The sequence below is a fragment of the Anopheles gambiae genome, chromosome 2 (genome assembly GCF_943734735.2).
Source record: "Anopheles gambiae chromosome 2, idAnoGambNW_F1_1, whole genome shotgun sequence".
In the NCBI taxonomy this organism is placed as follows: domain Eukaryota; kingdom Metazoa; phylum Arthropoda; class Insecta; order Diptera; family Culicidae; genus Anopheles; species Anopheles gambiae.
The window spans coordinates 108,682,849-108,707,026 of NC_064601.1; the positions used below are offsets into that span (position 1 = coordinate 108,682,849).

At 46.2% G+C, this 24,178-nt stretch overlaps 3 protein-coding genes across 6 annotated transcripts in view; 2 read left to right on the plus strand and 1 right to left on the minus strand.

Annotated features, from left to right (window-relative positions):
* Positions 1–24,178, minus strand: part of LOC3290267 (uncharacterized) — a 75,491-nt gene that overhangs the window by 10,028 nt on the left and 41,285 nt on the right. For 2 of the 4 annotated variants that reach the window (XM_061646731.1, XM_061646732.1), the window contains exons 3-6: positions 4,338–4,435; positions 2,546–2,576; positions 1,991–2,070; positions 413–557 (exon numbers count right to left, since the gene is read on the minus strand). In XM_061646731.1, the coding sequence (XP_061502715.1) occupies positions 413–557; positions 1,991–2,070; positions 2,546–2,576; positions 4,338–4,418 (337 nt within the window). In that variant the 5' untranslated portion in view covers positions 4,419–4,435. Of the gene's footprint in view, positions 1–412; positions 558–1,990; positions 2,071–2,545; positions 2,577–4,337; positions 4,436–19,206; positions 19,228–24,178 lie in introns of those variants that run through there. The other 2 variants (XM_061646733.1, XM_061646730.1) reach the window with 2 other exon arrangements.
* Positions 13,434–20,439, plus strand: LOC1270171 (uncharacterized). The gene is made up of 10 exons (XM_308847.3): positions 13,434–14,004; positions 15,929–16,044; positions 16,152–16,337; positions 16,425–16,641; positions 16,743–17,140; positions 17,233–17,398; positions 17,730–17,875; positions 18,796–18,910; positions 19,092–19,198; positions 19,275–20,439. The coding sequence occupies exons 1-10, from the start codon at positions 13,971–13,973 to the stop codon at positions 20,367–20,369; spliced, it is 2,580 nt and encodes an 859-aa protein (XP_308847.5). The 5' UTR covers positions 13,434–13,970; the 3' UTR covers positions 20,370–20,439.
* Positions 20,875–23,782, plus strand: LOC1270169 (serine protease inhibitor 2). The gene is made up of 5 exons (XM_308845.5): positions 20,875–21,146; positions 22,283–22,380; positions 22,449–23,261; positions 23,329–23,479; positions 23,551–23,782. The coding sequence occupies exons 1-5, from the start codon at positions 21,116–21,118 to the stop codon at positions 23,685–23,687; spliced, it is 1,230 nt and encodes a 409-aa protein (XP_308845.5). The 5' UTR covers positions 20,875–21,115; the 3' UTR covers positions 23,688–23,782.

The window sequence follows — 24,178 nt, forward strand, 5'->3', positions numbered from 1 at the left end:
TTCAATGGAATAGGAAGCAGAAGATGGCCCACGGAACACACAGCCAAATCTCGGCACACACACACACAAATAGGAATGTGTGTCAGAACGATCGGTAAATCACTCCGGCCCTGGTTACGGTAGACCGGAGAACGGTCTACTCTTTGTAGAGATATGACTATCAGGCTGTATGTGGTTAAGTTTTGGTTTCTGAATGGAGGAAACCGTTGGAAAAGTTGCCATTTAGATTGGCCAATTTCCATCGTGAATGTAACCAGAGCAGAGCACGTAAGAATCTCAGCGTGAGATATGAAAACTGTTTTGAAGCATTTTTGTTCTTACTGTTCTAATTTTGTAACAATGTTCTGTTTGCTTTTTTTAATGTTAATAATAGTTAAACAAAGCTTTTATCTTTTAAAATGTTAATTCTTACCATCAGTTGCTGGCTGCTCGCAGAGCCACACTCTGCAGCAATGATCGGGCAGTTCCACCAGCTTGGGAGCGATGCAAATGGACGTGTCAACGGGTGGTGGCAGATTTTCATGTGGACACAGCGTCGAACAAGCATGGCGACCGTTCTGTGAAAAATTGTATTAAATAGAACATTAAATTATGCACAATTACAAACTACAATACGTGTCATATTTTTAATGTCTTTTCAAGACGCTTTTATGTATTTGATTATAAACTATTGTAGATCTATCTGGACGATCCTATAACAAAGCACTCAAAAAACGTAGTGCATTCCACCCCAAAGAAAAAAATAGAACACGACAAGTCAGATCAAATATTGACTGTCGGGTAATTGGTTTTCCACACCTTAATATAAACAAGAAGCAAGAAAAAAAACAAATCTCTTTTAGAATCGATATCCTTTGCGTTTTCCGCTATGCAAACCATGGCCTCGATTTCGGTTTCGCGCGGTTCTCGATCGCAGTAACCTCGTTTCCGTCGTATTTACATGGGCCGCGCGGGTTGGTCACTGCCGAAACCTTTCTCCCACTTCCTGGGGCCGGGGCCGTAACTTTGTTTGATTAGACAACAAACAGTTCACGGCTGTAAAACCGAATTTTCCTCCACCATTCGAATACCGTGCGGACCCTTCCGTGCGTTACGCTCCGCTGGGACGACCATGATTGAATTTGGAGCAAAATTACCGAAACGATACCACCGGATCAGATTGACCGGTTCTGGCCAAAGAGGTCAAGGGGAGGCGGTTGGGATGACGACAAAATTTCACAAAACCTTGCTACCTGAAAGAGGGAGACGGTTATCACAACCCTAGCATAGAGAGGAAATTCGGTACGATGGCACCAAAGTAAATATACCTTTTTCTCCTATACATCCCGCTTTTTTTTTTTGCTGTGTATGTTGACAAGGAAAGTAAATGATACCTGAACGGGAGTCGATCTTTGGAAACAGTGTTAAAAAGGAACCGTTTTTTTAGAGTACCGAGTGCTGTTAAATGTAATTATCACGTTGGAACAAGGCGAAGAGTTAATTACCGAAGGCCATGGAATGGTGGAAGCAACCTTCTGGAAACATCTAATCTAGCTGCTCATATTTCAGCAGGCCATAAGGTGAAAGTCTGAAAAAACAGCTTTGCTTTTCTTCATTCAGTTACTATACAACGTGATTAAACAGCTAAGCACAAAATAAAGGCACATTAAACCAAACAGTTGTGAGACTGTTAAACCTGTACTTGAGGCAATACTAACACAAATTGTGTTGCAAAAAGTCTTTTTATTTATTTAGCCTCTAAAAATATCATGATTCGCCTATTCCATTTAAAATGATTGAAATTATTTCCTTTTCTTTATTTTAATTCAATTTTAAGAACAGCAAATTTACTGAAAAAAGTCTTCAAGGGATAAAGTTACTATTTATACTAGAATAAGTTGAATTAATACATAATTCTTTTCCCCATACCAACAATTATCCTCAGCAAACGGCTTGTCACTATATGTTATTATTTTTTCCGATTCCTTTGCCCCGCCGGTGTCTAACTTACCTGACAAACGCACTGTGTTCGACAATCGAGCTTGAACGTTTCCCCGTGGTAGTACGTCCCGTTCCCTACCGTGCAACTATCTGCAAAAAAAAGATCGAGAGGAAAAATCAATACACTGCTGCCACTGTGCGATGCGATTGCCAACGGGTAACGGAAATGAAGCCAGCGCTATCCGAGCTCTTGCCGGCTCACACCGACCCAATGTGGCAAATGTTTTCGCTGAACCGATACCAAGAAACCGTAACAACAATTTGCTCCCTACACTACTATCGCACTAGGCGAGCACTCAGAAATACGTTCATTTCAATAACGATGATTCATCTTGAGTTATTGGTTTGCTGTGCTGCTAATAAAAGCGGTACCAACTGTAGCTGGCGGTGTATTGTAGCAGTGTGCATTTCTTGGAATTTGCTGCGAACGTTCCGATGGTTTGATGGGGTTATGAATATTGCTTGATATAAATTAAGTCCAACTTGCGAGGGCTTTTAGTTTGATAAATTATATTCCAATCGTTCCAATTCCAGGAGTTCCATTTGCATGTCCTGCAATACTTACCATAGTTTTCTCCTATTTGTGGATCGTAAATCTGTAAGAGATCAATGGAAGCAATCAATGATATTTTCTCGATTTCACAAGAAATACACTTAAAATGCAGGGTTTTAACAAGCACGAAAATGAGAATAACTTAAAGAAAAGCACAATTAAATGCCTTTAATAATGAATTACACTAAAGTTACGTATGTCCTCTGTATGTTTCATTTGCTTCGAGCTAACATAACTATGCCATTCCCATTGATCCCCATGCCCTTAAAACAGTAGATTGTCATTTCAATGCTCTTATTTGACCATCGGAACCTATGTAATCCAATCAGTGCTAACGAGCCGTACGGTTCAAGGCACAAAACCCATAACACACACACACCTGCGGCGCTCCATAATCCTGCCCTTAAAGTGGTAAATATTCAATAATCTATATTGCACACAGAAGCATTCTAACCTTCATGACCACACCAGCACCAACGGGGTGAGTCAATCTCTCCGGCCAGCGGGCAAACGGCATCGTTGAAGCCGACGAACGAGAGAATTTTCCTTTTTTTTAAACCCGCTCCCTTCACCTTTCCCAACAACGCCACAGCCAGGCCAAGCCAGGAAATAAATGTCATCGACAAAGTCTCCTTCACATTTTTTTTGGTGTGTGCGTCTGTTAAAACCACACTCCAGTTGGCAAAGTGTGGCAAAAGTTTTTCCCGAAAAGAAGCTGCACACGGGCGGTTGCGAAGCAATCTCCGGAAGCCTTTGGTTCGGTTCCGGGCATCGTAAAATTTTAAATTTACTTCCTGACCATCTCAATAACTTTCACTTCTCTCCGGTGATAACCTTTTCTCCCTCCCTCCAGCAAAATGGCTAAGCCACCGGACACCACAATGCAAGTGTCCCTTGGCACATGAGCGGAAACTATGGCCGGCAGCAAAGTGACATATTTACGCCAATTTCCGTACGGTGAGGCAGCTTTGCTGGGCGTTCTTATTACAGCTGGCAGCTTGTTTGCTCCGTGTCTCTCCATTAAGCTTGGATAGTTATGCAGTGGAAAATGAACCAAAGAAAGAAAAAAAACAAATACAGCAACCTTGTGCATACACTCACAAGACAAATGAGCGACATCGCCCTGTACAAACTTTAACATTTCACCTTTTCGCAGAACGGTGAAACTCATACTTTCTTGTCGATGGGATTAAAGTTTAGCGACTAGTTAGAGACATCTCTCTCCCTCCGTGGCTTGGCGAGCGTTTCGCAACGGCGTGTGATTTGTAACCGAACATCTAACCTTAATGGGACACAATTTACGGTGGTCAATGGGGCGCTACTTTATGGAATGGCACGCCATACATTCTCGTTCGATTGCTATTGCGAGTATCGATACCGGCGGGCCGAAGTTTGCTTCCTCCGAAAGTGAGCATCTTTGCAGGTGTAGGGCGGGAATTAATGTGACTTTGTGTAAATTGAGCTTCTTCTTTTTTCGAGGGGGCTTTTTGCTCTTTTTAAAGGGGCACTTGTTTTTACTTAAAGAAGCGCACCATTACTTTTACGTTCATGGCCCGATCACGTTTCGGGATATTGACATTTACGGCGTGAAAGTTTTAATTAAATTACACTGTAAGTAGCATGATCACATTTCTATTCATTTCATTGAACTTTAAGAGGCTATGGGCTAGAAAGCGATAACAAAAAACAATATGCTTACAATGAAAGAAAAGGAAAAAAATGAATGCTATGCATTTAAAGAACAAAAAATCATTTAAAAAATGCACTTCAAATTTGAGACAATTACAACACCTTCCCCACTTACCTGGTTATCGGTGTTGATAGAAAAGGCCGTAATGTCTAGCAGTCCACCCAGCAGGATCCCGAACCAACTGTACAGCCACATGATGCTGCCTGCCTGCTCTGCGAAATTTAAAATAAAAAACCGAGAAACAAAGGGGTTGATATGAGAAATAAGGCACGCGTACTTACGGGCTGGCCACCGTCCGTCTTTGCCCAGCAGGCAATTGGGCCCTAATTTTCCATTACACTCTGCTCTGCCCTGCTATGCCATGCCCTACTGGCCATTAAATGCAAAACGCCCATTACCGATACACCGTTTTTCGATTTATCATGGTACAGCCGGGGTGGAGACGGGGTGGGGGATGTAAAACTTGCCTACCTGGCGGGCCAAACCCTGAACGAGCAAAGCGTAAATAACGGACAAGAGTAAAAATGTACAAAAAACACGACAACATCCTCCGGATTCCACCCCCACTGCCTAAGCTTATGCTTGCGTTGCCCGGCATTTGCCTGCGGCGGTCGTCGTAAGAAGACGACCCGAAACGTTCGCTTTGAATATGTATTTTTATTCCGTTAACCAATTTCATGCAGATTATTTCTTGTTTGTGTGTGTGCCGGGGGGAAGTGCACAGCTGTTGGTGGAAGCCAAGGTGGATCCATGGGAAGTACAAAAAATGGGCCACCGAACGCGTTGACGGTAGCTTTTCTCAGCCCATTTATTTCGCCAATCCCCCTGTTTGGGGCAGGCGAAGAAGGGGACCGGCGACCCAGCGCTAGTGTCTGTTACTCACGCGGGCGACAAGGTGAGGGAAATAACTTTAGTAACGAGATTTTTTTTAATGAGTTCTAAAAGTTTTGCCATTTTACACGGGGTACGGGGGAGAATCCCTTGGATCGGTTTCTTGCCTGGGGGTAAGCAAGTAAGCATTCAGTACGAAAGGGAGCCTGTATTGATGTTGTGAATTGAAGGAAGGTTTTACTTTGTTCCATTCTTTCTGTGTTTTCACTTTTTCTTTCGCTTACTTTCTGTCCAACAAGAAGCTGGGTGTTAAGATTCCTCCAACACACTCTCCCAGAAACCTTCCCGCCACATTTGCCCTGTGTCCCTGGGCCCCGTGCTGTGTACGATTATGTGTGAAGTGATTTTCCATCCGCCGGTATCAATAGCGTGAAACTTTCGCCACGACACCGTCACCGAACACCGTTGCGGAGGGTTTTATATTATTCAAAAGTTTCACTTAGTGAAAAATTGTTGTGTCCTTCGTGGAAAGCAACAGGAGGGCGGTGAAAAGGCGCAAGCAGACTCACCGAAACTTCGGTGTACATTGTACAGTCTTTGCTGTCGCGTGTGTAAGATTTACCTTACACCTTGATTGAATGAAATGGAGATTTTCCAATGGAAGTAAGGGGAAGAACATTTTTCCGACGTTCGGTTTCAGTTTATCCACTCATGCGGTCTCGCTCACTCTCTTCAAGTTGTCAGTTCAGCCTCATTTGTATTCTGTAGCCGAGCCACGGCAAGTACTGCAGCGCCGAGGCCCCAGGCCTTGCTGCCTTCATCAGCAGACGTCGCATAAAAATACCTGCCATGTCGGTGGAAAAAATTCAAACCCAATATCCCATCCTCATCCATAAATTTTTGGCACACTTTTAGGCACGGTAAGAAATAAAACCGCTCTGTGCATTTTACAGCCAGTCAGTGCTTTTGCTGTATCGATTCAATTCGACCCCCCAAAAGAAGCGCTGGCACGCGTCTTTCCAGCCTGTGTTTCCAACCAGAGTGATTCGATTTGCAGCAAAACACTGCACAAAAGTAAAACATAAAAAGAGGTAACGAACCGTACCGGAAAAAAGGGAACGGGGTGGAGCCCGTGCTGCCTGCTTAAAGCTTCAATTCATGAAAATTTAGCAGCCCCATTTACGGGCCCGTGTAAAATAAGAAGAAAAAAAGACTAAACCAGCCAAACAGACACACTGCATTCACAGCAAGGCCACCGAAAAAGGTCTTAAAGGTGAAGAAAATTTCCACTCCTAACTTCAGGGTGCTTTTTGCCCTTCTTTCCCTACACTAAGTTACAGTCTACATTTCGGGCGTGTATTTGCTCGGCTCCAAAGTTCGGCGCAAGTGTAAATAGAGAGCGAGAAAGAGCAAAAGTTAGTCATTTGTGGATCGGGTCGGGCGGAACAGGTGAAAACAGTTGAAACACTTGCCGACGGAAGCAATTGTTTGCTTAAGCTTTGGACTTTTCCACCCCCGCCCTCGGTGGAACGGGGGAATCCCTATTTCCCTGTTCCTTTTGTGTTCTGTTCTTTCTGTTTCTGTGTGTTTTTCTTATTTATTTTCCGCGGGCATGCCAACGATCAATTAGCCGTCCAAGTGGATATTTAAAGTGAAGGTGATGGAAAACTTGGTTGTTTTAATCAAGCCCAGACGAGCGCTGCTGGAATTGTTATGCTGGTCGTGTTGGTGAAGAACGGTTCCAGTAATTGCTTCGCCAGAAGGAGAAGAAAAATTCGGCCAAATATTTGGATCACAAAAGAAAACTTAGCGAACAAAGTAGAAGAGGATAGTAAAGCGTTGAAGTAATTCAATTGTTCGTGGAATTATTTAAGTGATCAATTTAAACGGCAGCACGCAGCGTACGAGGAAAACAGTGGGCACAACGTTTAGCTCAATCTGTTAGTCTTAGTAAAATATTTTATGTTTTTTTCTTTATTTCACTATAATTTAATATTATTGTAATTCTATAACATTTAACATTGAAGTACTTAATTTCAACACAACTCTAGTTAACTTAAAGATCTTACGATAGTTCCGACGATACTCGGCTAAGGAGCATTTGAACTAAATAGTTTAACTGAGATGCGAAAGACATAATACGAGATCGTGCTTCAAACGTCTGCTCAATAAATAAAATAATATTGAGAGCAAAGTTGACGTAAGCTTTCTACTAAAATTATATCAAAAATGCACCAATTTGCAATACTTCTTCAAATATCACGCCATCGGTGAACAACTCTAAAAGGGTTTCTATAAATATTGTCCCCTTTACTATCGCCATTGAAGTGCTCTGTAAGCACTCCCGACCAGCTCTGTGCCTTAAAATGACAAAAAGCAAACTTCTAACTGCTGGCAACGAACGACCGCCATCAGTGCTTGTTCTGAAAATAATAATAAACAATATGTAACCATCGCAGAACCACCGTCGGCTCAAAGGTCGACCGGGATCCAGAAGCTATGCACGATAGGTCAAAACATCAAAAATAACGAATTCTCCGACCGACGCCGACAATCATCCAGCGCCCAACGAGCGTCATGTTTCGCAAATGACGTTTCACGAAAAGCGTTCCAAGCGAGCGGTTCATGCAAAAAAGTTTCAGCCGCGAAGCCATTCCAAAGCCACGATAAATTACCGTCTCGAGCCTGCCGATGATGACTGTAGCACACACACACACACACTGTGTCTAGAATGTCAGTTTTTTTTTGTCGTATTTCCGCTGCTTCGATCTTCCTCGAAAGAAACTGTACGGCAGCAGCAGCAACACAACGTCGTCAAACCCGCACACCAAAAATAAAAAGCAACCTAAACACTCGAAAGTTAAAGGCAAGCCAAATAGATGTCCTCACAAGGACGACGTTACCATTTTTTTTTAGCCTTCTATTCACTCCTCTCTGTCGTTCGCTTGCTCGTGCCCGACACGTGAAGCAAAATATCGATCGAAATGTTGCGACGAAATGCTACTTTGCGTCCTCTATTATGCGTCCCGTGGGTCCTATGCTTAAGTGGGCCCACACCGCTAATCTTCACCCGGCACGCACTGCTCGCTGTGTTTTATTTTACTTGTTTTTTTTTTTTGTGACGGTGGTCTGTGACACTCCGACGTTCGTTCCGTCAGGCTGGTTACCCTTTCGCACGAGTCTGAGCCCTTTTGGGTCTGGAGAGAAGAATGATTTTTCGGTTGATCGTATTTATACATCTCCCCCATTGCGTGTATGTATCCGGAAAGAAACGGTAGGTTCAGTATTACCATCTCCTGCCAGCACACGTACCATTTTGCTGCTTGTGGTTTTCATCACAAGCGAATATTTCACGTGCAATCAACCAAACCTATCCATGAGCCGAACCGCAGCCGACCTCACCACGCGCGTGCGAGGTGTGAAGCGTTAAGTAATCGAATTTATATTTATTGCCTATAAATTGTGTTTTATTTTCCCCCGGCCCGTAAATTCGGCTGATTGTGGAGATAATTCTGTGGGAAAGTAAGTTGCCCTATCCACCTTTTCAACAGCCGACACCATCCGCTGCCCCGTGCCGGAGTGTGTTGAGTAGGCAGCTCGCAGCCGCCGCAGCAAAAGTCGTCAGCTCGCAGCACGAATTTTCATCAGTATCGAATATTCATACAGCTTTACTAGGCAATTCGTTTCAACACATCGTCTGTCGGTGACGAGCATACATTATTCAGTGGCCAGAACCGAGGCCATCGAACCAGCATGGTCCCGGCGAGAACGGAACCTCCGGGTTTCGATGATGTCCTACGCGGAATCTGTTTCAGCCTGCTCCATCTCATTTGTTAGGAATCATCTAATTTAAGAAAACCGTGACAAACATGAACAGACGTGTTGGAAAAAAAAAACAAAAAACATTGACAAACACATGATGAAGCTCTCGGGGAGAAGCACACACGCACACGGTGCTGCTGTGATTCTACACCGTCGTGGGCAATCGTGGGCCTACAGCCAGCCAGAAGCATGGCTCCGCCTAAAAGGCCATCGCCATCGTCCGGGCTGCGGGTGGCATTTGACTTCCAAAAACCCGACGTATGGAAATTACTTAATCCGCAATGATAATATTTGTCTGCTCGTTATTCAGCAGACTCACATTTGCTTACGTTACGAAAACGAGCGGCTCAAATTGACGCCTTTGGAGCGCCACACCGAGCGACAGAGCAAGAGCGCATGCATCGAACATTTATTCTAATTAAATATCGTTTCATTTGCTATGCTTGTGAAATTCTTCGAAATCGGTCGAGCTGTGTGCCACCGGATGTATGGAAGGCTAAGATTGGAACGGATTTGTTGTTAATAGTTGATGATTTCTATAGAAAGTATTATTTTCTAAGTCATCATAGTTTGCCTGCGATTGTTTACCTTCTAGATCCTCAGTAAATAAATATTGTCTTAGATGCGTCAAGTTGAACAAAACTAACAAGCGATCTTTGATTTGCAGCCACTGGGAAATACCCAGACTCACACGTAGCGCCCTCAATCAAGAAGATCACGCAGAGTAGGTTAAATTGCAACGATTCGTTAACGTTGAATTCTTAAATGAGATGTATGACCGTTGATTCCATATTCAATTGCCATGGCAAACAAACTCATGAATAAAGGAAGAAATCCTTTCGTAAATATACGAATCATTTCATTCACTATCAATTGAAGAAACCATGATTCATTGTGAATCACAATGTACACCGTAAGTATATTACATTTAAATTCAATGCGGATTTTTTATGTTTCTGTCAAAAGCGAGTCGTTTTCTGATGCAAATAACATTATTCCCAGAAGGAGGTTAGAGTTAGAAAAATAAATAATAATCACCAATAGATAGTGGTTGAACTGCTTTGAATATCACCTTCCACAAACTTAAATTTAAACCACAAATACGCTGAACATTAAACACAATAATCAATTGCCTGTGAAAATAGTCGTATTCCTTAAACACCAATAATACACCCTTAGACTAGGCTTCCAATTCACACGATGAAACAATTCAATGTTCTCCAACAGCCAAACAAAGAATAAAGGCTTCGCCATAAGAAAAACCCCTACAAGCTGTGGTACAAAAGCCACAACATTCCAGACACGTCTTAAGTGGGTGGCGTAATGCGCGCTTCTGTGAAAGGGCAAACGTATACCATTTACAGGGCCGACATGGGAATAGAAAAAGAGCCATCTTACCAAAAAAGAAGCACTTCATTCGCCAGTGAAAAACGCAAAAAGTCACAACGCATAATATTTTAAAAAAGCATGTACAACCTCCAATATTCTTCAACACAGTTGTGGCTTTCAGAATTCCTCCTTCCGAAAATCGTTCCGCCAACCATTACGAAAGTTGGCAGCAGCAGCAGCGGGGCTAAGACTTCTACTACGTGTTGCTGAACTTCTTTCACCGAGCGACCACGTTGGCTTTTCGAAACACGAAAGAATTTCAATAATTTCACTTCAACCTGCAAACACCTCCCTCGCAAAACAGCTTCACCTAGGACAGCACACTAGAACCAAGCGCAGAGCTCAGTGCGGTGATTCCAAAGACTTCCCGACCTGCCCCGGGTTTTAATCTCAGCTTGCAGTAATTCCCGCACGTATAATTCCAATCCATTTTCACCGATTGCACATAAAACTTCGTGCCCGGTACCATGTACTTGGACCCTTTTCCGGTGCCACCTTCGCATTCCTTTGCAGGCGTAGAGTTAATTCCTTATCAGGAAGTATGGCCCATTTTTCGTTCGTCCGCCTGCTTTCCATTTCCGGCATAACCCCAAACCCCGGAATGCTGTGTAATTTGAGGCGAACAATCGTTTGCTCTACAAAATGGCTCAATTACACATTCCTGATTCGAAAGGGTGGTTTGGGGGGTTGAACGTGGTCACCCCGTACTACTCCTTCACCCTGTCACCTGTCTTGCTTTTATTTGCTTTCCCAAATGCAATGCTACTCCGATTGGGTTGCGCTTCTTGATGCCAAAGTTGGGCCAAGTTAAACCCTTTTGGCAAGATCTTCTCGACTGTGCACTTTCAAAGCAACATCGGTTGGTTTCTTGCAGTCCGATTTATTTTTCCTTCTTTCTACAACCCAATCTACAGCCCCCAAAAAAGGAAACCAAAAGAAACCCAAGCGCCAGAGGAAAAAGACGACTGTCTTGTGTGCAGCTGTACAACGGCCCCTCTCAAGAAAGGGCATCCGGCACCCGGAGACCCGAGCTGAGATCCGGTAGTGCAAAGTTGGGCAAACTTCTCGACTGATGTATTTACAGAACCGTAAAACTTGCTCTCCCATAATTGTGTGTGACTAGCCCATTCGCATTACGCTGTTTGGGGGTAGAGGTGGGGAATGTACGGTGGAATGAGTCTCCCTGCCACGTTAGCAAGTAGTTGCGAAATGGATGTTGGGAAAGAAAACTACTTTCTACACACGCTTTCTCACATACTGCTCGTCGGCTAATCCATCTTGCCCCTTACTCCAGGCGCTCTCCACGTTTGCGGTTGTGTATCTTACAAGGATCTTGAACGGTGGCAGCACACTTCAAGACTTTTCGCACGTTTACACCGACACCCCAAAGCCGAAGGATCTCTCTCACTCTAATGAGTGGTGTGCAAGACGGCGGAACGGCGATGTAAGTGGGCTGTGCACGGCTTGAATTAACTTTTTCCCCCACAGCGGATGTTTGGCTGTTGCTCGCTGGTCAAAACTTTTACGGAAACCAATGCTTTTGAAGCAATGTGGAGTTAGCATATGTTTGCTATGAATGTTGCAAAGAAAATGTTCCATTTTAATAAAACATAAAATGGATTCATTTCTTTTATAAACTGTCAGACTTTTTGCCTGAGGCTATGATTGACCTTCTTAACTCACCAATGTACCTTATCCGTATAACCGAAGATTAGATTTCCATCAATAAAACTTAGGTAGAAAGTTTTTCGCCCTGTACAACGAAAGCTCCAACAAATCCTCCGGCAATCTCGCTCTCTGGCTGCAATCGCTTCTGATTTTCCGGTCAATAAATTTGTGCCGACATTCGTCCGCTTCTCGGCCCACAGGTTAATTTGAAGCTGTCCAAACGACCAAGTAAGAAACTTTCCCCTGCTGAGCGCGGCAGTACAGGGCTTCGTCCCTCCTTGAAACTTCATCTTTCACTCCGAGAGCGGGCGCTTTTCATCCGCAGGCAAGGAAAGTCTTGCACTGGAACCTCCCGTTCTTTCTCACACCGAACAAAAAACCCCCGAACAGTACGATTACTTCAGCACGTACTGACAATTGTACACCGCCAGCGCCAGGACCACGTGCGGGTACAAGTAGTCCCCCACGCTGGCAAACTTTCCCACCCGGGCAGTAAATCCACAGCGCACGGTGCAGGAATTACACGGCTATGAGCAGACGAGTAGACTAGTCCAACGCTGAGGCCTTTCCCCTTTCGCTGTGAAGAATGCAATCCAAGGTACTACACATTCCAGCCCGGCTCCACTAAACGCTCATCCGAGAGTGCGTCAGAGGAAAAAAGTGATTTCACACTCGTTGTGCCACCCATGAAAGCCCCTCTCCACATAACCGTTGAAAGCTCACCCTGACAAACATACTGCGTCACGGTTACAGATTTGTAGAATCTCCCCCGGCCCAAAACCTAAACAAACGGCCAGTGCCAGAGTAAACCGCAAACTGCGCACCGGTATTTGTGCAGGAGTTGGCTGGCTGCTCGGCAAACGAGCTGATGGGCTTTCCCACCATCCAGCTTGCCACCATGCCGGTGTATCGGCGTGCACACGCACACGCCATACCCCATATTTTGGATAGACAGTATGCGAGATCTAAATTGTTTTCGTGAAGTGGACGCAACCTCGCTATAGTAGAAGCCCGGGTGCCCCCTCGGGTGTACTAATATTTGAGCAGCTTGTTGGGAAATCCCCTTTTTGCCGAACGGTGCCGGCAGCTTCGGGGTCGTGCACGGCGCGTGAAACATGGTGGCACTCATCAGAAAACAAAACGCTCAATTTTGATTGATAGCTTCTTCTTGTTGTTGTATTCTTTGCTACAAGTCTTTTTTGTTAAAATTCCTTGGTAAGTTACAAAAAAAATGTTTCCAAAACACTTCATATTTGAATTCCAAATCCCATTCAAAACCAGTTGGAATTTACATGATTAGAATTATCATTAAAACCCACCTTCCCAATCACCCCCTCTCATCGTAAATATTAGAAATAGTTTTTTTACGAATTTCGCCCCGACCTGCTGCGCTTATTCCGATGAGTGACGCCACTCAGTCGCTCAGCAACGGGGCACTCTCACGCACACACGAGATCGCATAATCAGCGCTCGATCGCACCGCAGCATCGGCGCGATCTTTTTTCTCAGTAAAAGTTTGCTCGCGTCCCGGCCAAGTCGTGCCGTCGCGACCGTCCGTCCCCAGTCGCATACAGCGTTTGTGGGGTGCTGCTGCTATTATTTTTGTTGTTTGGTGTGTATGTGTGTATTGTTAGATTTGTTTTGTGTGCGTCGCTGCGTTCTTCACATCAAGACCTATCAAGGTGGCACACCATCAAGGTCAAACGTGGCCTTAGCGCATCTTCCGCGGGAGTCGTTAGATCGTTCGTTTCCAGCTTTGGGCGTGCGCCCAGCTAGTGAATTTTGTTTGTGTGTGCGTCGTTTGCATCGATCATCTAATACCCGTGACGCGGAGTGGCGGAATTTACGCACGTTCACACACATCAACACACCGCCAATGGTGGCTGTGCTGTGCGTGTAAGGGCGTCTGTGTAAAAGCAACTGACCGTCAATAACACAAACGGTGCGAGAGAGCGTGCTCACCTTAATACCGGCCAAACAGCTGTCGGGGGATCGGATTTGGAGATCCCGCTAGCGACGGATAGCTTCCCAAGCGAGATGCGGTCGGCAGTGCCCAATAGCGTCAGGTGCTGTAAGTGTCACTACGTAACAAAAAAAGCATACTACGGGATTACGTTTTCAGGTCAAGGTTTCCGTGTGCAATAACAGGCAGAAAGAGTCCCTCCGTATAGACGCGGCTTGAGCAGAATTATCGAACAGCAAACGGTGCCTTGTAGATCGATATCCGCTAATTAGAACAAACCGGGGAAGCCTGAGCCAGTGCGTATCAATTACTGGTGACACACTACCCTTTTTTCCATCGTACCGATTACATCGCTTTGGAATTTCATGCCAGTGAAGGTTGTCTTCATAATTGCCCGCCGTTTTGCGACACACCGAAGACGACGATGATTCAGCTCGAACAGGGCGCACTTGCGTCACATCGAGCACCGCAGCGTACGCGGATCGAAACAATCAATCTCTTGCCGTTTCCAGCCGTTCCCTCGCTTTTTTTGTTGTTGTTGTCCCGCCGTATCCCACCACACACAAGCCACACAGAGGGCGATTAGCATGTGCGCGCATATGCACTGACGTCGCCTTGTCGTCGCCGTGACTGATGATGATACTCTGATCGAACGCGCGCTGCACGCTTTGCAACGTTTTCCAAAGCCGGTAGTAGCTTCACGTCTAGTGAAAGCATCGCAAACTAAACCCATCCTGCTCGGCTAATGTTCTGTCTGTTGATGCAAATCAATCTCTTAAAGACACCTAACCGACGGTGATAACCATCCCGGCGAAACAAGCAGCCAGCCCGAAACAGCTCTTCCCAGTCAAAACATTGAATATTAATAAGCTCAGGTGTACAGACCGAAGATCCCTGCTACCAGCCTTCAGCGATACCGATCAAAACATCAAGGAATCCATAAGCAGTGTGTTCTTTTCTTTTTTGCACCCTTAATTTCGGAAAGCTTATTCCGATTGGCGAAGATGTTTTCTCAAGCCAGTCAATTAAACGGCGACCGCTAACAGGTTTTCGAACAGGTTTTCTGGGTGTCAATGGCACGAATCGATAGGGGAGGGGCAAAAAAACCCCACGGATTGAAGCGTTAGGGTATGATGATGTTCTTGACGGTTCTTGGGTTGGTTTGGTTCGCTTTCCGTCGGAGCCAATCTTTGGAACGATCTCCATATAGTTCAAGAAGCCGCGACGACCAGATTAGCATACGGGATGAAATCGAATAAGTCTTCCGAGATTTTGTTTTGTTTTGAGAGTGTGGTTTGCGGCTGGTATGTGTAAAAAAAGTTTAATTGCATAATTTTTTAATGTCCTATAAAGATAGAGTTTCAAGAAATAACTTTCTATTGAAGCTTTTAAAACAATTAGTGAAATTGACTCACTTGTTGTCTTATCTTAATCTGTCAAATTTGTTTTCAAAGGCTTGCTAGAGCTTTATTACACAATCGAAATAAGCAAATCAGTAAAATATCTTCAACTCACATTAATTGGTTCAGGGTACCTATTCATGCACTTTCCCTGAAGTAGTCATGCTTATGAGTTCCAAGAATTTCATACCAGAAGAGCTCTTATTCCAGTTGTACAAGTCCTCATTGGAGTAGAAAACTTTCCACCTCATAACTACCGGTACGCATACTCAGAACCATTCGTCATGCAAAGAATTTACCATGCCCGACATCCCCAAACTACCGACGAGGAGTGCTTCCAACAGCATACGACCTGGCATGATGTTTGCACTTGTGCGAATCGAAATACGTAAACAAACGATCCAACAACGTGCAACACCAGCAACAACAACAACAACAAAAAGTTGTTAAACTCAAACACACTACCACCCAACCGCTTCGCAGTAGACGGAGTAGATGCTTACATTAGTGCGTCACCGCCACGTGCGGCTCACACACAGCGTTCCTTATTGCCTTCAAGCGGGGTTTCGTCCGGGGACGCTCGATGCATCGATATGTGCGCGCTACATTTCACCCGTTCCGGTTCATTGCAGATGCAGTCCTGATGCTACTGATTTCCATCGGTACGGTGCAACCCTTCCGGCGGCATCACCCCCGGCACCAACCCTCGTTCGTGTCGAGGAGTGACTTTGACTGGAATCTCGCTCGTGTAAGTACACTCCACCACACGCCGTGCACAGTTGATTGGCACTAGATTTCGGAGCTTAGTAGAGCTTTTTTCCTCATTTTTGCTCTCCTTGCCATTTGCCATTCCAGGAAGTGTTCCGGCACGAAGACTCAAATGTCGTGTTTTCGCCGTTCTCCATCAAACTTTTGCTAACGCTACTGTACGAGGCAGCCGAACCGGGATCCGGCACCCGATCGCAGCTCGAGGCTGCACTGGTCGATCCGGACCTGAACCAAACGCGTGCCTTCTACACACAGTTCCTAGATGCATCGCAGGTAGGTTGTTTTTACCCCCTTTTTTTTAAAGATCGATGTAGTTGTTTCGATTTTTTGTTTCTAACATTTCTTGCTTCGCTTCTGCAGCAAACAAACGGTGACTATGAATTCGATATTGGCACAAAAATGTTCCTGGACAAGGCGCGCGCCAAGCTGCCCCAAGCGTACACTGACCTGCTGGAGCAAATGTACCGTACCTCGGTAGAGCGGGTATCGTTCAATGGCACAAAGGCGACCGCCGAGAGGATAAACACCTGGTGCGAAAAGGTAACCCGTGGTCGCATCACGGAGCTAGTTACGGAAGGTAAGAGGTGACAGCAATTTCCCCGCAATGACGTACGTCTCGTTTATTAGCTGATAAACATCGGAGCTCTTTTCAACCCATTCCTTCTTTTCGCCTCACAGACACGCTACAGGATGCACAGCTAGTACTGGCGAACGTGCTGTTCCTGAAAGCGTCCTGGAAGAACTCGTTCCCCGACGACCAAACGCACAATCGGACGTTTCACGTCGCCGACGGCGACACGGTGACAACCGAGTTTATGCGCCAGATGGATCTGTACGACTACACCGTTCACGAGCAGCTCGGGGCGGAAGTGCTCCGGCTACCGTACAAGGGACGCCAGTTCAGCATGAATATGGTGCTGCCGCACCGGAACGTTTCACTTGCGGCGCTTGCCGACGCTCTCACGCCCACCATGCTCGACTCGATAGCGGAGCAGTTCGTACGGGAAGAGGTAACGGTGCTGATACCAAAGTTTCGCTTCAACTACGGCACACTGCTCAACGAGGCCATCCAGCGCGTAAGTCACAGTTGTACCAATCTCGTATCATACGGGATCATAAGGTAGTTGCCGGTTCTCACTATTCCATTTTTACCACGTTCTACTTTCAGCTGGGAATACGCGACGTTTTCACTAAGAATGCAGCACTTCCCCTGCTTGCGTCTGCTGATGACGCCAAACAGAGCACCATCAAGAATGAAGTGCAGGTATCGAAGATGCTGCAAAAAGCGGGTATCGAGATCAACGAAAAGGGGACGCTTGCCTTTGCAGCGACTGGTACGTCATCGTTGTGCTCGAGGGGCATTACAAATACTTTGTTTTTTCGTTTACTTGAGTTCAGACGGGGGAGGGAGGGGGGTGAACATCTGCTAGGGAACTAGTTGATAACATCTTGACCCTGTCGAATGTCGTCGGCTAGGCAGCTGTCGAATCGTTCTTCCCCTTTTTTTTTTTGGTTTTTGCTGTATGGATTTAGTGTTTCTTATCATCATCCCGCTTCTTACTTTTCCCCAGTCATCCTAGAGAGTTTTGAAACATGAAAAAAAATCCCCTTTGACATTCCACTCACAAATTCTTCCTGTTTGTCTTCACCATTTTACTTCCACAGAAATTCAGCTAGTCAACAAATTCGGTTACGACGGCGAGCCGATCGTGTTCGAGGCCAACCGACCGTTCCTGTTCTACATACTCGACGAGGAAACGAATGCGATCCTGTTCGTGGGAAAGGTAACGGATCCTTCGCGCAGCACGCCCTAACATACCGCCGCTGCAAACAAAGCCAACATCTGAAGACATTTTTATGACAAAAACGCTCAACGAAAACGCTATGCCACGTGCCGCGACCGTAAGTCGGCATTTTAGCTTTTAATCTTGAGACAACACACTAGCATCCAACTCCCATTGCCGAGCGACGACGCGACGACACGCTGACACGACTGAAGAGAGAAATAGCCAACAAGTAGCCGTAAACAAATCATCGCCCGCCAGCCACCCTTCAAGGCCGCCGGTAGCGGCGTAACCCGTTAACGTTAAAGCTTTGGAAGTTGTGTAACATAGTATGCCTTTAGTTATAGTTCCTTTAGTGGGTAAGATTTTTTTTTGTAAGAAAATAAACAAGCTACAATCTAATCAGCGCAAAAAGCATTCACCAATTGGTGGGACCGGGCCAGGGTTTTCCCGACCATTTACCGACCGATGTGCAACGACTTCGCAGAATGCAATCAGATGCGGAATGAGGACAATGATTGTAGAATATAAAAATCCCCACCCTCGTCCCATCGTGCCAATGCCATCAGCATCAATTGCTTTTAAGATGGTGCACAATGGCGCTTAGAGACTCTTTATTGTGCTATTTTATTATTAAGAATTGTAATACAATAACAATCAACAACTCCTTCAATAGCATTCAGTTGCATCGAATCAGTTCAAGAAATAAGACAAACATTTCCGTACATCGTCCCAAACACTTATCAATTCACCAGTTGTTGAGACGGGCTCAATGATTGTATGCATCGTCGCATCGCGCTACGGTCCCAGCCGAAAAGGGTACCGTAATCTTTTGTTCACTACTACGTGGAATATTCTTACGAAACAAACATTCATTCCGCCCAGGGCACTCACAGGGATGAACTCACCCACTGGTCGGTCCGCTGGTTTGCGTGGATCCAACATAGACACCCCGTGCCGCGGACCGCCTATCAGTAAACGTTGGCAGATCGTTCGAGCTGGACGAAATGGGCATCTTCCACGGTCGACGATGGGCAGCGGTGTTGTGCTGTGTGTTTGCGCGTATGTTTACCTCTATCAGCTGATACTTCCTCCACACACACACACACACACACACACACACACACACACACACACACACACACACACACACACACACACACGCGCACTGGGGTGGGGAGGAGGTGACAGTCTCTAATATAACTGTTCTTTCACAAATATCTCTCTTCCCCCACACACGCAGTGACGATCGCGGCAACTCCAAGGAGGTTTTTACAAAATCGCTTCACCGTCGACTACGAACCATTCGCAGGGCCGTGGAATGATGATTTCGATTGGAGCGTAATAAAGGTACTCACGACTGTGCCAGGGTGCAGTGGCGGTGGTATCGCATTAATCACACTTTGTTCTGTTTCCTCCCTTCCAGGAGGTACTTCACAAAGCGCCGGGCAATGCGGTGATTTCACCGCTCTCCGTTAAGGCCCTGCTGGCGCTACTGTACGAAGGTTCGGCGAGCCGATCCGAGACGGAGCGTGAACTCCAGCAAGCACTCAGCGGCGGTAATTCGCAGGCCGTTCCCAAGCTGCAAGACGATCTGCTGCAGTACAAGCAACAGCAGCAACAAAACCTGCTCATTACCGATCGCATCTTCTACGACACCACGGTCACGCTCCTCCAGAAGTATCACAGCATCATTGCGGCTCGCTACAATGCCACGACGCAGAGTGTGGACTTTCAGGACACGCAGTCGGCGGCGGCCGAAATCAACGCGTGGATCGCGCAAAACACGCGCGGCAAGATTCAGAGCATCATCAAACCGGACCTGCTGCAGGACGCACTGATGATGCTGATCAATACGATCTACTTCAAGGGTTCCTGGTCCATCCCCTTCCCGACCAATGCGACGGTCGAGCGGCCGTTCTTCACCGGCAGAATGCACACGGCGGGCCGGTACGGTGGACCGCGGTCCGTTCCGTTCATGAAGCAGCGCGAGCGGATCTTCTACTACAAACATGCCGAGCAGTTGGGCGCCCAGTTTCTGCGCCTACCGTACGACTCCAACCAGCTGTCGATGATCGTGGTGCTGCCGGATGAGCAGGTTTCGCTGGGGCAGCTACTGTCCCGGCTTACGGCCGATGCGGTCCACGAAACGCTGGCCGACATGTCTGAGGAGGAGGTCGAAATCGAGCTGCCCCGCTTTTCGATGACTTATTCGAGCTCGTTGCGCGAATGTCTGCAGCAGCTGGGCGTCTCGCGGGTCTTCACCGATCAGGCAGAGTTGCCGCTGATTTCGCGAGGTCGCACCACCCCGCTGAAGGTTAGCACGATACTGCAGAAGAGCTGCATTCTGGTCGACGAGCAGGGGACGGAAGCGTCGGCGGCGACCGAGGGCACGCTGGTGTTTACCATTCTCAACCAACCGGTCAAGTTCATTGCCAACCGGCCGTTCCTCTTCCTGATCTACGACGAAGGCAAGGGCAACTGGCTGTTTGCCGGCAAGGTGGAAGATCCACAAACGTAAGCGGGCGACAAACAACAGAGCTTCTTGTATGAGCAATATCAATAAAGATGGTTTACTGTTTAGTACCAAACCTTTATGAGGACTATTTTGCCTCTTATTTGATGTAGATGTAGGTGATGTCTTTTCCTTCTTCTTATTATTCTTTTTAACGTACCGATTGTTGGTCAAGTCTTACCTATACTTGGCTATCCATGATTATTTGATAACCTATAGCAAGATAGTCAGTCGTCCTTATAAGAGCCGCAGTCCATACGGGGCTTGAACCTTTGACGGACATTTTGTTAAGCCGTACAAGTTGACGACAATACTACGGATCCGGCCTAAAATGAAAATTAGCCAAAAAAAAAATTCAGCATATTTATTCAAACCTACCATTGGCATCGCTTTCTTGTCCACCACACATTTGCAGTGTGGCAATCGTTGGGTCATGTATATTTTCTGTTGACCCGGCGCCTAAACGAGTATGGGTGCGATCCTGCCCGATCATCAGCTTCCGAACTGAAACCGGTTTATCAGCGATCGAGTGCGAACCTGAACCGCGCGCGCGATCAGCAGCCCGTTCGAGCCCGATCTCGACCGGCCACTCACAAAGCAGTAGGGGCAGGTGAGATAGGGAAGACTCGGGCACGGCACGTTCGAGCACTCATCTCGCGCTCGCGATCGACCGCAGAACCATTTTGTCCATATTCCAGTACGGACGCAGTTTGTGTTGTGTGACTCCTCCGGTGTTGGTTGCGGTTTCAACCATGAATAAGCTAAGCTTTGTGATATTGTGCCGTAAGTTAACCTTCTATTATTATCATTGTTCTTGCAGGTTTTGTTGTTATTTTTAATCGTTTCGTTCGCGTTCAAGTGATAGCTGTGACGTAAAAGAGTTTGAATTTTGGTTTTATGGGATAAAACGAGCAAAACCTCTGATCGTGGCTCTGACTTCAGAATATCACTAAGGAATACTGCAGTTTTATTTGTTTAGGTGCCGTGTAGGTTTTGCTTCAAGCTGGTAGAATTGAACAGATAAGAACGCAAACCAACCAACAGGAATAGCCCGTAGGTACTGTTTATATGACCCGCGGCACCCGTAGGTCGCCTTGACCGGTGGTTTTTTCTTTACTGTAACATCTCGCACACACACACAGACGTTAGCGATCGTCTTTGGTGTTGATTATTCTTTCGCCTTTGTCATCGCGATTCCTTTGAGGTAACCAGTTTATATGTTACCCCCCAACTCCCTTAACGAACCCTTGATCAAGTTCTTCCTCAAGCTGTGAGATCTATTTCTTTTCCGATCGACTAGTTTGCGAATTCGTGCAATTAATTCATACACACAGACACACCAACACCGAACCCTACATAAAGAAACTATCAGTTCGAAGACGTGCGCATCATATTACAGGCAAAACAGATCGATTCGTTCACGACTGGGTGTCAAGTGTCGAAAACTGGTCAGTCAAGTTTTGGTCGCCGGTTCGGATATTCAAATATTCGACATTTGAACATTCGGTGCGAACACAACATGCATAATGAATAGTGCTGGCGCGTGCTGTGCTCGTACGGGGCTGATACGATGAACTTCACCGTTTGTGTGCGTGTGCGTGAGAGCGTACTCCGGTGGGAATTCCCCACCGTTTGAAAGCAGTCGCGTTGATAGCACCGGTATTTCCCGGTTCTATTTGTGGTCGTTGCTGATACTGAGCGTCTCGAGGTAGTCGAGGATGACACTGACACTGAAGTGAAGAGGAAGAGATGGAATTGAAGTAGGTCACTTTACAGGAGATACACAATAGCGAAGAAGCGAACGGGCCAACGAAGCTGCTACCAGTTCTACCGATGGGAAAATCCCAACAGTTACAAACTCGGGGCGAAGAAGTTGAAGATAAATCTTAGCTAGTTTAAAATTTGGTTTCTTCTTCCAGTTGCTGCACTTTTAGTTTTTGACGCCACAGCCCAACAGGATGTACACGGCCCATTCCAAGGTCAGCGGCAGAATGAGTTTGACCTGATGTTCGTGAAGGTTTGTTCTTTGTCACTGTTTATGTATTGAAACCAACAACTAAAAGATCGCCCTAAACGTCTCTGCAGGAAATCTTCAAAAACCACAACTCCAACGTTGTCCTGTCACCGTTTTCGGTGAAAATTCTGCTCACACTCATCTACGAGGCGTCCGACACGAGTTTCGGCAATGCCGTGTCCAACACCAAGCGGGAGCTTAGCTCCGTCATCCAGAACGATAACATCGACCATACGCGCAGCTACTACAAGCAGCTGCTCGAATCGGCCCAGCAGGACAACAAGGACTACGATCTGAACATTGCGACCAACTTCTTCGTGGACGACTTCATCGAGGTGATCAACAAGTATCAGCAGATCGCGAACACGCACTACCACGCAATGCTCGAGAAGGTGTCCTACTCGAACCCGACGCAGACGGCGGCCACCATCAACAACTGGGTGTCGGAGCACACGAACGGCCGGCTGCGGGAGATCGTAACGCCCGACAGTCTCGAGGGCGCGGTCATTACGCTGGTCAATGTGATCTACTTCAAGGGCCTGTGGACGTACCCGTTCCCGGAGGTGGCGAACAACGTGAAACCGTTCTATGGCACTCGCGGCAAACCCACCAACGCACAGTATATGGAGCAGAACGGACAGTTCTACTACGACAACTCGGCCGATCTCGGGGCTCAGATTCTGCGCCTGCCGTACCGTGGCAACAAGCTCGCGATGTACTTCATCCTGCCGAACCCGGACAACACGGTCAACCAGGTGCTGGATCGGATCAACAGTGCATCCCTCCATCAGGCCTTGTGGTACATGGAGGAGAACGAGGTGAACGTAACGCTACCCAAGTTCAAGTTTGACTTTAGCGAACAGCTGAACGAGCCACTGCAACAGGTAACGGGAAGGAATAGCTGCCGAATTTTACCCAATCACATACTAAATCCACTTCTCCCGGCTTTAGGTTGGTATTCGTGAGATCTTCTCACAAAACGCATCGCTACCGCTGCTGGCGCGTGGACGTGGAGCACGGGACGAGGTGCGAGTGTCGCGGATCTTCCAGAAGGCCGGCATCACCATCAATGAGCTGGGCAGTGAGGCTTACGCTGCTACCGGTAAGATGCTACGGTGTTAAGCATAATTGTTTTGCAAAAACCATTCTAAACCTTCATTTTCCTTCTGTTAGAAATTCAACTCGTCAACAAGTTCGGTGGAGATGGTGTGCAGATCTTCAACGCTAATCGGCCGTTCATTTTCTTCATCGAAGATGAAACCCTCGGAACAATGCTGTTCGCGGGCAAGATTGAAAATCCCGTCTTTTAAAAAATAGTTGCAGAAGTTCGGATCGTTTGTTTAAAGTACTCAATCCGCTAGACAATATTTCCATGCAATAAAAATGCTATCAAACATGACTGGAAGGCCATTGGTTCGCTTCTCTTTTCTCTTGTTTCGTGGGGCTTTAATGATGTATTAAATTGCATTAAAAAGTAATTTCATTTTTCAACTTCGTGTCATGAATGATATGAGTTTGATTGAAAATTAGCACTCAATATTCAGGGCAAATCAACTCGTCTAATATTTCAAGCATATTAAAACAACATCCAGACTTCAACCAATCAAGCATGAGACTGCACTGGCTCAAGCTACAGGTCGATTATTGAGTAAATAAATAATATTCACTCCAATGGGCTGCTAAAAGTGCTTCATCCAACGATAAATGGAGCACCTGGATGCTCACGCTCCAGAAACATCGCCCGAGCCCGATATCCTTGAAGCATCTTTGAGCAGGGAATTTGCAAACATCAATCATTCGA